This window comes from Haemorhous mexicanus, chromosome 1 (genome assembly GCF_027477595.1).
Source record: "Haemorhous mexicanus isolate bHaeMex1 chromosome 1, bHaeMex1.pri, whole genome shotgun sequence".
Lineage (NCBI taxonomy): Eukaryota > Metazoa > Chordata > Aves > Passeriformes > Fringillidae > Haemorhous > Haemorhous mexicanus.
The window spans coordinates 140,591,911-140,604,778 of record NC_082341.1 but is presented as its reverse complement, the minus strand read 5'-3'; the positions used below and the strand labels follow the sequence as shown (position 1 = coordinate 140,604,778).

At 38.4% G+C, this 12,868-nt stretch overlaps 1 protein-coding gene across 1 annotated transcript in view; it reads left to right on the top strand.

Annotated features, from left to right (window-relative positions):
* The window catches only part of NUDCD1 (NudC domain containing 1), a 34,603-nt gene extending 30,914 nt beyond the window's left edge, over nt 1-3,689 (top strand). Inside the window, exons 9-10 of the mRNA XM_059865435.1 lie at nt 1,055-1,214; nt 2,830-3,689. Coding sequence (XP_059721418.1) covers nt 1,055-1,214; nt 2,830-3,122 — 453 coding nt within the window. The 3' untranslated portion in view covers nt 3,123-3,689. The remainder of the gene's footprint in view (nt 1-1,054; nt 1,215-2,829) is intronic.
* Nucleotides 3,690-12,868: the final 9,179 nt, after the last annotated feature.

Here is a 12,868-nt window from a genome sequence, read left to right as displayed (position 1 = left end):
CAGCGTTTGTCCTCGATATTTTCAAGACCAGACTGGATAAAGTTCTAACTAATTCAGCCTAAACTACTGCTTCTCACACTGGAGGGTAAGAAATGCCCCAGAGACATTTCACATACCAGGAGGAACATGAGCTCATCACAAAAGGGATGCTTTTGTGCATCACAAAAGGCTGCTTTCTAGCAGGCAGCAAGATATAGTGGAGCAAGTTTGAACTCCAGGGTGCTTGTAAAGAGTTCTTAAAATGGATGGCATAAAAGTAATTCAAAGCTTTATGTTTTTAAAGCATTATGATCAAAAGACAGTGACTGTGGGTAGGAAATATTAATTTCAGCCTCTTCTATGGGAACTTGCAGTTTTGTCCTTGTTTAAGTATGTAGAAATATGAGTATTTCAGTATATTTTTCAGCATTCAGGAATATATTTTCACTTTGATTTAGTTCTTCTTTCAAGTTGTTTGGGGTTTCTTGTTAGTAATTATGGGGTCTTTCCCTTCAGAAATGGGGCTGGTACAGCTTTTTACCCACAACTCTTGCAAACATTTTTATTGAAGAGCATGCTAATCTGAAATTTAGTAGTTACTTGACTGCAAGTAAATTTAAAAATGATGACATTTCATAATTTTAGTATTCTAATTAATCCTTGTTTCAGTGCCTGCCAGCTTTTTTCTGAGTGGGACAGTATTTCCTTCCCTGTTAGCCCTGCAGAAAACCAGATGTGATTACTTAAAGAGAATATTTTCCTAACATGAGAAATGGTAGGTTAGGATCTATCCTAGAAAACCATTTCTGCACAAAACACATTTCCATTTGCTTGTGTAATGGACATAATGTTTCTCAGAATATTACTCCAACAAACTTAATTGCATCTCCTTGAAATGTGTAAGGCACCTGTGGTGTATTGAGCTCTTGATCAGTGGGATGCAGCATAATGTATTCAAACATTTTGTCAAGTAACAAACATAAAACTATTGATTACATACTAAGTTTGGCAGCATGTGTAACAGAATCTGCTGTTTGTGCTTTGAATCAATATTTTGTATATGTTTTGTTTTCAGATTAATCTTGGAAGCAACCAGTATCTTTTCTCAGTGGTTGTGAATCCCAAAGAAATGCCATGCTTCTGCCTGAGACATGATGTTGATGCTCTTCTCTGGCAGCCTCACTCTGACCAACCAGAGAATATGTGGGAACACATTGCAACTTTTAATGCTTTAGGTAAGAAATTGTGTCACACACCTCTGAGACTTTTCTATGTGAAAACTGCTGGTATGGCTTATGTTGATATTTCACTTACTTAAATCTGAATTAAAAGTTATTATAATTCTTTTGGTAGCAGCATGGTAGCTTGCTGCATATAGGTAAAACCTTATAGAAGAGAGGCCTTGTAAGACATGGTTTAGGCCTTGCTGTTCTGGCTAAGCTAGCCTGTTGAGTTCCCATGAGAAAAGGATCATAAGAATCACTTTGCATTACAGTCTATTTTTGTAAGAAAAAGGGGTTGCACCTGTGAAAACAAGAAGTCTATCCCCTGGGAATCCGTGAAGGAAATATATAAACTGTCTAGAAAGAGGGAGGTTTGGTGGACATGTGCACTGGCCATTTACTGACCAGTGAAGTGAGTTTCAGTGGATTGTTAACCAATTAGAGGCAAACATGCTGCCTTCTGATACCATGTAAAAATGAGCTGTGTGCAACAAAAATTTGGCTATTAGGCCCAAAGAAAGAAGTGTTTAGTCTCATTTGTATCTCTAACATGAGGTCAACAGCAACAGTCACTTAATTTTAGAAATAAGAGAACATAGAAATGAGAGATGTAAGCACAGAACTGCATAGTAAAAAGGAGAATTCCTTGGATAAGGGACCTTGAGTTAGAGACTGAAAAGCATAATCACTACCTTAACACTCACACAGAGTCACAGCAATAGCTGCAGTTAATTGATCATGTGTCTAGGTCTGTATAATCTTATGGTAAGGTGTTTTAATAAGTGACTTTTAGATTCGTCCTGTCTTGTTGACCCATGTGATAACCATTGGCTTGCATTTTTCAATGGAAGTGAAACAAATAACTTCCCTAGCAGGGAAGGAAATACTTGCAGAAAGATGGTAGATCACTTTACAGAATTGTGTCTCGGCTCTCTTTACAGAAGTGTGAAAGGAAATCGGTCTGAATTGAGCCAATTTGATACTAGAGTCCTGTAATGAAAGTGGAAAAGGGAGGGTTTTTTCCTTCTGAGTGAATATTAACAGAAATTACAGTGTGTTAAAAAGTAACTTTTTTTTTTTAACGAGTTCTAAACCAAAGACAAGTTTTAAGTGTCTGTTCAAGATTAGGTAGGCTCAGAATCCTAATTTTTAAATGTAATTACATGCTGAGAGATGAGAAGAGAGAAGAGATTTATTCTACTTAGACCACTAATATTGGGCCAAGATTGCTCAAAATGGACCATGTCTGTGGCCTTATGATCCTGCTGAGAAAATGAAAGACCTTGTTAGGCAGAGAGCAGCCAGACGTGGGACAAGTATCTTGCTGTACATATGTATCCAAAACACCAGTTTATATGAGGTACAGGGGAACTGGATATTAGTATTAAACTGGTTAATGCATCCCTTCAGAAAGTACTGGCTGATGTAATAAGAGTAGTTTGGTGGTTTGGGGTTTTTTTGGTTGATGTTAGGTTTTTTTGGTTGGTTGTTCTTGCTCTTTGTTTTCAGTGGGTTTTTTTGTTACAAATTGCATATTATTTTTTAAGTTGAGCTTGGGTTTTTATCAGCCAGTTAAAGTTCTATTGAAACCAATCTATTACTCATCCCTTCTACTTGGGCTGTACAGGTTATGTCCAAGCATCAAAGCAAGACAAGAAGTTCATGGCTTGTGCTCCAGATTACTCCTACGCTGCTCTTTGCGAGTGCTTGCGAAGAGTTTTCATCTATCGCCAGCCAACTCCTCTGGCCACAGTTCTCTACAACAGGAAGGAAGGAAGACAAGTAGGACAGGTTGCTAAGCAGCTGGTAGCAACCCTGGAAGCCAATGATCCTATCTTAGGCTTTCAAGCTACAAGTGAGAGATTATTTGTTCTCACAACAAAAACATTGTTTTTAATAAAGGTGAACTCTGGAAATTAATTATTCAGTGTGCTCTGCTGTAGTTTGTGTTAACAATTTGTTATAGAAGTGAATAGGTTGATGATCCGACAAGTTCAGTACAATTTGCTGAAAATCAAAAAGGGGATGTTTTACAGGGGAATCAAATTTCTTCATTAGAATTTTTCTCTAAGAAAGTGAGTTTTTTGACTTTGCTGCCATGGAAGTAAGCTTTTTCAGAGCAATGGGAAAATGTCTTCTGCATTAACATCTTTGTCAAAGTAATTGTCAGATGCTGCTATTGCACAGAGGAATAGATTTATGCATTGCTTTTTCCAAGTGACTTTATTTGCTATACTTCTAAGTTTGGAGAATTCACTGCTGTTTTTAAATGCCACTGTTTACCTATGAAAAAAGTAGATAAAGAGTTACAAGCATATGGTATGCCAAATAGAATGTATCATAGAGAAAAAATCTCCAGTTCAAATATGGTTGACCAAAAAACTGATTTGATATTTTGACATTCGGTAGTTTTGAATGAAATGTGAGAGAAATGAATGGGGTGTTATGTTTCTTATACAGGTAATAAAATGAAGCAAGTTTACTGTATGTGCATATTTTAAATTATTGGTTTGGGACTTGTTTATACTTGCAGTAAAGTCTGTTCACATTTCTAGAATACATTTTAGTAGCTTCTTCCAGAAGCATAGTAAGGGTCAGTACATAGCTGGCAATTACACATCAAGTGCTGTTAGTTAAGGTCTTGTCATAATCTCAGTTGTGCCATTTTGACTTGACTTTATACTTCATTTCAAGTGACTCATTTACAATGAGAAAATAGAAAATGGCTGACAGAAAAAGCACTGGTATTGTAACCTGGGATGGGACACTCAGAGGTGCTGCTTCTGCCTCAGATGCCACTGCAAATGCTGCATTGTCACTTAACTGTTCTGTCTGTGATGCCTGAGTCAAAACATGGTATATTTGCAATGTAAGAGCATTCAAGCCAATGAGGATGCTTTGGTTTAACAAACTGGTATGGTTAAATTGAGTTGAATAGTTGTATCTGAAGATTTTTGTTTCTTATTTTAAATTGGCATTGTCAATATATTTAAACCAAAGAGTCAGTTGTGACAGCTCCACCCTGGGTTGGGCTTTTTTCATAGCTGGCTTACAAATCCATAGCAAAGGGTGCCTAATATGTTGTGTACTGACAGGAAAGCTGCTGTCATCTGTGGTACCAAAGTACTGAGAGACACAAATACAGACAGCCTTTTAGTTTGCATCTCCTTACCAATATTATTTCAGAATTCTGTTAAAATCTGTTGAGAGAAGAGTAAGTATTTCTTTAGTTGTGATTGTTTTGACTCTCTTGTAAATTCTCCAGATTTAATTACAAATTACAAGAGGGAGGCAAGCAGCTGTGGCTTGCAAAAACTGTCCGAATGCAGAAGCTTTCCAAGGAACCTGATTTTCGTTCTCCTCTCAGCAAGATTATATTGTATATCCAATATTGAAAAGCTTTTCTTTACTTTTAGTTGGATATGTTAAAACCTCTTTTCATTCTGCCCTTTTAAAACTGTCTTGAAAATGCTTTTTGGAAAGGCTCAGTGAATGTATTACCATTGCATGACTGTATTGCATCTAAATTTTATTTGTTGTCCAATAATGTCAGTCAAGGTGGTAGAATTCCTGCAGAGGTCCTGTAGAAAAAAAATATGTGGCTTATTACTTTGCAGCATAAATTAAGTGCTTTTAGATGTATATGAATATTACTTAGTAACCTGAGGTTTAATCTTTGGGGACAGAGAGTTAAGAATGATATTTGGGAAATGGAGGAATGAAAGAGTAAAGGAATCATAATCTACATGCCTTTGTCACCTCTGGTCTATTGCAGGCAGTTTCAATATAGATGAGAATTCCAGCTGTTCTTTGTCAAATTGTTCTTGCTGTGAGTTACGTGTCTGGAAACATGCTCTGCTGTCTCCTGCAGCAGAGGAAACAAAGTCAAGTAAAATGGTTACCTCTTCAGAGGTATTACAATATGCAATGACTAGAACTCATACTCCAAATGTGTGTCTGTTTCAAGGGAGTTCTTGTTTGCATCTGGAAGTAACTGAACACCAGGAAAAAGTTCATCCCTTTTCCGAGTTACTCATGTGTTTCTAATCATGTTTCCCAGGAACAATGTATCAAGTAGTCTTTCTCTTATTTTGCTTCTTTGAGAGTCAAGGATATTTTATTATTTTTATTTAAATTATTTTTTATCTTGAAGAACCTGGAGTGCTGTTGCACAGCAAGCTGCTAAGCACCTGAGGCAGGGCAATCCCAAGCACAAAAGCAGGCTGGGCAGAGAACGGATTGAGAGCAACCCTGGAGAAAAGGGCTTGGGCGTGCTGGTGGATGAGAGGATGGACATGGCCCAGCAATGTGCACTTGCAGCCCAGGAACCCAAACATGTCCTGGGCTGCATCATGTGAAGCATGGCCTGTATGTCCAGAGAGGTGATTCTGCCCCTCTGCTCTGCTGTGGCGAGACCCCCACCTGGAGAAATGCATCCAGCTCTGAGGACCCCAGCAGAGACATTAGCAGGTTGGAGCGAGTCCAGAGGAGGGAGACAAAGGTCATCAGAGGGCTGGAGAATCTTGTGTAGGACAAGAGGCTGAGAGAGTTGTGGTTGTTCAGCCTGGGAAAGAGAAGTCTCTGAGAGACCTTAGAGCAGCCTCCTAGTATATAAAGGGGGCGTGCAAGAGTATTGGAGAGGGGTTTTGGACAAGGGCATGGTAGGACAAGGGATAATGGCTTTAAACTGAAATTTAAAATGGCTTTAAACTGATTTTAATGGCTTTAAACTGAATTTAATAATGGCTTTAAAGCCATTAATAATGGCTTTAAACTGAATTTAAACTGGTTTAGATTAGATACTGGAGGAAATTCTTTACGGTGTGAGTGATGAGGCACAGAACAAAGTTGCCCAGAGAAGTTGTGAATGCCCTAAAGTTCAGCTCCAGACTGGATGGGTCTTTGAGCAACTTGGTCTAGTGTGAGGTGTCCCTGCCCATGGCAGTGGGGTTGGAACTAGATGATCTTTAAGGTCTCTTTCCAACCATTCTATAATAATTAAATGGCTGCAAGCCACCAAGAAAGACTCCCTATCAACATTTCCTTTTCTGTGTTCACTTACAACTAAGGCTCATTTGTTCAGCATATCCTAAATAGGCTTATACAAAGTATAAAATGTGTATATTTTAAAGAGATGGTTTTCTGAAAACCATGCTTCAATTTTTCTAGGATTTTGTTTCTTGAAATCTTACTTTTTCAGACAGTTCTTCCTGGGAGGTCCCAATCACAATCTGTTTACAGAATTTCTGAGAAAATATTTGACTAATACAGGCTTACTTGGCTGTTACTGCATTATTTGATTTCAGTATTCTTTTTCAGTGCTTTCCTTGACTGCATGTTTGGAATGCATAATGTATTCTTCCACAAGTTGAAATAAATAGAAGAAATTTTAAAATTTTAAAATTTTAAAATTATTTTAAAGGATTTATTTTAATTTCAAATGTGTAGTCTTCCTGTGCTACTGAAATAAAATAGAAAAATAGAAATAAGAAATTCCATAAAATAAAACTTGAGTTAAGAAGTTTTCTGCTAGGGCAAAGTTCTAGCAGGTATCTGCACTGCAGGGCCAGGGCTGTTGCCAAGACATGCCCTACTGTACTCCTTCTTTATCTCTGTGAAATCCCCTCTACAGCCTTGCTACTGTTCCATTTCTGCCAACACACAAATTTACAGTGGTAGCTACTGGAGAGGGCTGATAAGTATTCAGGTGTATTCTTGTGTTAAAGTGCAGGCTGTGCCTCTGATCCTGTCTTTTTTATGTACAAAATCCAAATGATCTGGACAAACCCTTCTAGATGCAAGAGAGAGATCTGTCCTTCCTTCCTCTCCCCCCACCTCAACATGGGTGCTTTTTTGCAGGAAAGTGAAGGAAAATAGGAAGGATTTGGTCTGTATGTCTGTCCTTTGTCAAATAGTGGCTCTTCATTAAAGAAATAACCGATCCTATGAGAGTAACAAGTAAGGTTAAAGCTTATACCTTATTTCTGGTTTTTGTGCTTTGTTTCATTAATGAGCTGCTAGAACTTTTTCATTTCCTTGCCTTCTGTCAATTTATGTTTTCTATTCTCATTATGCAGATTAGATGAACTTGAAAACTACAGTCAATCACATATTAGCCATATAATAAAAATTTTGGTTTAAATTTTTTTGCCATCAGTCCTATGTACCATTTGTGACATATTTCTGGAAATCTGGTGGGATTTGTTTCCCCTCCTCCCTATGCAATATGTGTTCATTTGTGCTGTGGATAAAAGTCACCAAGGTCTAAAGATAACTTGACATCTTCAATGTAGAAGAGCCAAGCATCAAGCAAGCCTTTTCATCAAGACTATTGCAATCATTTCAAACTCAAGGTAAAGTCCCTTTTTCTTGGAGAAGTGTTTGTTGGAGTAGTAGTTTTTCCTTTATAAAAGGTTTAAGGTCCTTCTGAAAAACTTTCTTTACACAAAGATCTTTGTCATGAAGTGGTAGCTGGATTAAAATTGATCAATTAAAATAGATCTAATTAACAATTTCAGATGCAAACCTGGAAAATATTTGTCATAGTCTTTACCAATCTAATGCTCTATGCAAAATATCCTTTATAAACCATTCCAGTGCATTTTTGCAATCTAATGTCAGTTGCAAGGAATTTTCAAGAAAAAACACAGGAAATCAAATTTTAAAAAAATAATAATTTTAGAATGTGATTTTCATTATGCTTTGGTGAATATACACGTTCTAGTAGTGTATTCAATAATATATTTCTGAATGTTTTGGTTGCATTCTGAATGAGCAGGACTTGTGTGTGTACATTTGTATTTTCATCTGTAAATGCACACACCTGTATGAATTCATACTGCCTTAAGGTACTGAGGAGGGTGAGGTGGCTTTTGGAGAGGAGAATCTTCTAACTTTACTGACAGCAAAGTTTGGATTCTTTATTGACATGTTCATGAGTCTGCCATACATGTGTGGTAATGTCATGATAACTGCTTTATGTGCAAACAACAGTCATGAATCCTGTGGTAGTTTTCTCTGCTGAGGATAAAATATGAGATGTTTCGGTATTTCATTTTACCCAAACTTAAACAGCTCAGAGGCCAAGTATTGAGTAGATGCCTCAAGTTGGCAGAATTGATGCAGATGTGATAAGCATTTCTTTTTATCAAGATAAGTGATGTTTAGAGGGAAAAGAAATAAGACACACTGAATACTAATTCAGTCACTTTCAGCACTAAAATTGCAGCTGATTGACCTTTAGTGATTTTTCTCTGTGAAGTTACTCATTCTTTCTGTTGCATGTGTCCCCTGTAATAAATGTAGAGAAATTTATGGTAATTTAAGGTTGAGCAATTTATGGGAATTTTCTGAATAATTGAATTATGCTTGCATATGTGGTATCTAAAATATGAGTGTGAGGTACAAGATGAATGCACCCAGTCATAAAGAGACCAGGAACTCAGGCTCTTGATTTGATCAAGGGTTGGTGACCATCTGAGCAGAAATAAAAATGGATGCTTTAAAGACATTTTCATGAGTTGCAATTTCAGATTCTAAAAAGAGTAAAAATATGGGAATCTGTGCATAAACGTTATAGAATCCTAGAATGGTTTGGGTTAGAAAGGGCTTTGAGTACCACCTAGTTACAACACTCCTGCCATGAGCAGGGGCACCTTTCACTAGACCAGGTTGCTCAGAGCTCTATCCAACCTGCCTTGAACAATTCCAGGGATGGAACATCCCCAGCTTCTCTGGACAGTGTTCCAGTGCCTCACCATCATCGCAGTAAAGAATTTCTTCTTAATATCTAATCTAAACCTGCCTCTTTTCTTTTAATATCCTTACTCTTCTCCTAGTCACTGCATGTCCTTGTCCAAAGTGCCTCTCCAGCTCTCTCATAGGCTTCCTTTAGGTACTGGAAGGTGTTCTAAGGTCTCCCTGGAGCCATCTCTTCTCTGGGCTGAACACTATGCCTTGTCTTCACAGGAGAATAAGCTAACTTATGTTATAAACCATACACAGAGTCCCTTTTAAAATCTAGGGATATATGCAATACTCTATTCAAAGCAGCTGGATCAGTCAGAAAGAGAACTTGTTTGTAACTGAGACCTCCTCTGTTGTCATTTTCTTTGCATGTGGCAAGGGTAAGTCATTAGTAAAACCAGGGATGCTGGTGTGATTGGAGTCACTCTTTTTGTCCTCTTTCTTACCTGGTCTAACTCCAGGTGGTTGCTGCTGTCTGAAAAATTCAGTTAATAGTCCTGTAATATATAGTTAATAGTTATATTAACTATAGAAACAGCTAATTATATGTATATAACTATATATATATATATATATATATATAATTATAGTTACATAATATATAGTTAATAGTTATAAGCTATAAGAATTGGCTTCTGTTAGCAACACAGTTTTGAGCCTCTTTGCATCCAATGTGACATCTGATAAAATCTGCCTTTTCAAATAAAACAAATTAACAAAAAAGAAGACAAAAAGCCCAATCAAACAAACAAACAAAAAAACCCAAATTAAAAAAAACAAAACAAACAAAGAAACATACAAAAAACTCCCAAAATACCTAAAACTCAGACTGCTTTTTTTTCTCCACTTCTTTTTGGGGGAAGTACACCAATAATGTTTTTATTTCTGCTCTTAGAAATGTTTTCCTCTGCTATAAAGGAAGATGCAATATCCTCAAAGTTTAAGCCTCATGTCTCTTAATGCCATGGGGACAGCAGGGTATCTGTCACTGATTCAGTTGAGTTTCAGGGACAAATAGTGTGCAACGTGGTTAGACTGCCAGCTGTTCCCTTAGGAAGTGGGGAAAAGTGAAGTCAGGTTATTTTAATAGGTTCACTGTGTCTGTTTGCATGGCTGCACTCTCTGAGATCCATATAATTCAACCTACTGGGAGGTTCAGGTGCCCAAACAGGGAGCTGTGAGCACATTTCACTGTGAGAACCCATCTGATGTATCTACACAGTCTGGTGCTCTTACTCAGTTACCTGCCATCTCAAATTATTTTCCATTATAACAGAAATAAGTTAAGTTGCTGACTGACTGCAGTGTCTGCTGTGGAAGGAAAGAGCACACAGTAGATTCGTGAAGATATATTTCTATATCTAATGTGATTTATACCATGACAAATCAGTTACATGCTTTTGACTACAAGTTGATTAATGTTTTCAGTTAATGAATTCCCACAACTCACATTTTCTGATGGAATTATTCAGAGATTTTTTAGCAAACATATGGGAACATTAATTCAGAACTGGAGATATTTAGCATTTCTCAGTTAGTTTTCAGTTGGTTATTCTGCCTTCATTATATGAACTAAATTTCTTGAAACCTATAAGAACTAGTATACTTTGTAATCTTAAGTGATACTGACTAAGAAAGTGGAGCTTTGCCTTCTAAGTACTGTCAGGGGCCAAAGTCCACAGGACCAGGGAGGACTAGGGAGAACTTCATGGTGATTTAAAAGCATCCTGTTAAAAGCAACCTACCAATGCAAAGGGAGTGCAGATGCCCAAATCCCACCACTTCTGGATGAGGAACTGAGGAACTCCTGAGTTTAGCAGCCCTCATTGTTCCAAAGCAAGATTATAGCCTAGGAAGAAGCATCCTGCAGAACCCAACCCTCCTGCTTTACAGCTCTGCAGAGATTCTGAATGTGTGAATTAAAACAATAATGTGTTTGTACCAGTGATGTCCAGCTGTGTCCATACCCACAGCATATTTCTCTGAAATATGTGTGGTTGGATGTGAGATATAAAACATATAACAAAGTGGTCAGGCCAAAGCTCAATCTGTCCATCTCTCATTTCACTTAAGCAACCACTTTTGGGTGCACATTTCCTGCTGCTTTGTCATGAGCAGACAGGCAGCCAGAGCTGTGCTCTCTGCAGCCCTGAGCCCTTCAGCTGTGGGCTGCTGGCTTTGTAGCCGGCTGTGGTGCTGGTACCAAATGGCACAGCTCCAGCTTTCCTTGTCACCTGCCAGGTTGTGCCCAGCTCTTGGTGTCTTTGCCATTCAGTTAGAGGAAACTGGCTTGTGCTGGGAGTAGCCAGGGTTTGCCTTTGGTGGTTGTGGCTGTCGTGATTTAACAGTGCAGGGAGCTGAACAGCACATGGCCACTCCCTCACTCCCCATTGCCAGTGGGATGGGGGAGAGAATTAGGGGAAAAGAAGTAAAATTTGTGGATTAAGATTAAAATGGGTTAATAATACAGAAACCGAAGACAAAATAATAATAACAATATTAATAACACCACCACCAACAACAATACGTTGTTTTGTTGTTGTACAGAACAAGTGATGCAAAATGCCGTTGCTCACTACTCACTGACCAATGTCCAACCAGTTCCTGAGCAGTGGTCCTCTGCCAGATTTCCCCCTGATTTATATGCTGAGCATGACACCATATGATATAAAATATTCTTTTGGCCATTTGGGGTCAGCTGTCCCAGGTGTGTCCCCTCCCAGCTTTTGGTACACCCCCAGCCTCCTTAATGGTAGGCTGAGAAGCTGAAAAGTTCTTGCCTTAGTGTCAGCACGGCTCATCAGCAACTAAAGCAGTGTGTTATTAAAATTATCCTCATCCTAAATCCAAACCACAGCACAAACAGCTAGGAAGAAAATTAACTCTATTCCAGCCAAAACCAGGACAATGGCAAAACTGAGCCCTCCTGTGTTTCAGGCAATGTGTCTGTGCATCCCAGGCACACCCAGGCAATGGGAGTGTGCTTGAACGGAGCAGAGGGAGCTGCTGAATTGCACCCTGGGGGATTGCTGGAGGATTTCCTCATCTGTGAGCACAGGTAAACTCTAAACGTGTTTCCAGGGGCAGGGGAGTGAAGGCTTTAAGATGTTGGAAATGGGTTTGAAGAGTTGTAAAAAGATGAGTTTAAGGTAGTATGATAGGTATGAGGAGGTCTGGTCCAAAGGGTTTCTGTGAGAGACGGTGCAGTTTTTTGAGCCATGGCTAAGCTGTGTTGCTTTAATTTCCCTTTTGAGCTAGCTTTCACTTCCTCCTCTATTTTAATGGTAGAAACTTTTGTGCCTTTAGCTGTGGTGTGGGTTACAATTCCTGTGATGCCAGCACAGAGCCCAGATTCAGGGAAATTTTTCAAAAGCCAGGCCAAGGAAGGTACATTGTCTTTAAAGCTGTTTTAAGTTTTTCCCGTTAAAATTGAGTGGCCAGAGGGTATATGATTACTGCCAACTGAGAAAATTATTCAGAGGATGACAAGGGTGCATTTTAAATAAATTGAGTATCATATGTGTTTATATGCATGCAAATGTGCACAGAAGACGAGGAGAGAAGAGAAGAGAGCCATATGGCAGTGGGTTACAAATGGCTCTACTGCTTAGGGAAATTAATAACTCTAAGCTTTGATATATATGAGCCTGCTGGGGTTCAGATGTTCCCATGCTGGTGCTTTAAGAAACCAGCTCAATGAATAAACAAACATTTGAAAGACAAAACGCTCGGCCAGCATCCAGCTTAAAAATTCAGAGAAGATACCTTTAAAAAGGACTTAGAAAAAAGGTTGGGGCTTCTGTTAAGACTGAAATTCATGTAAGATTAAAATGAGGCTGTTTATTTTTATATATTCTGCCATTGTGTAGCTATGGTAAATACTAAGTATGCTTCCTGCTCTTTACAGGTTTTTTGTCTTA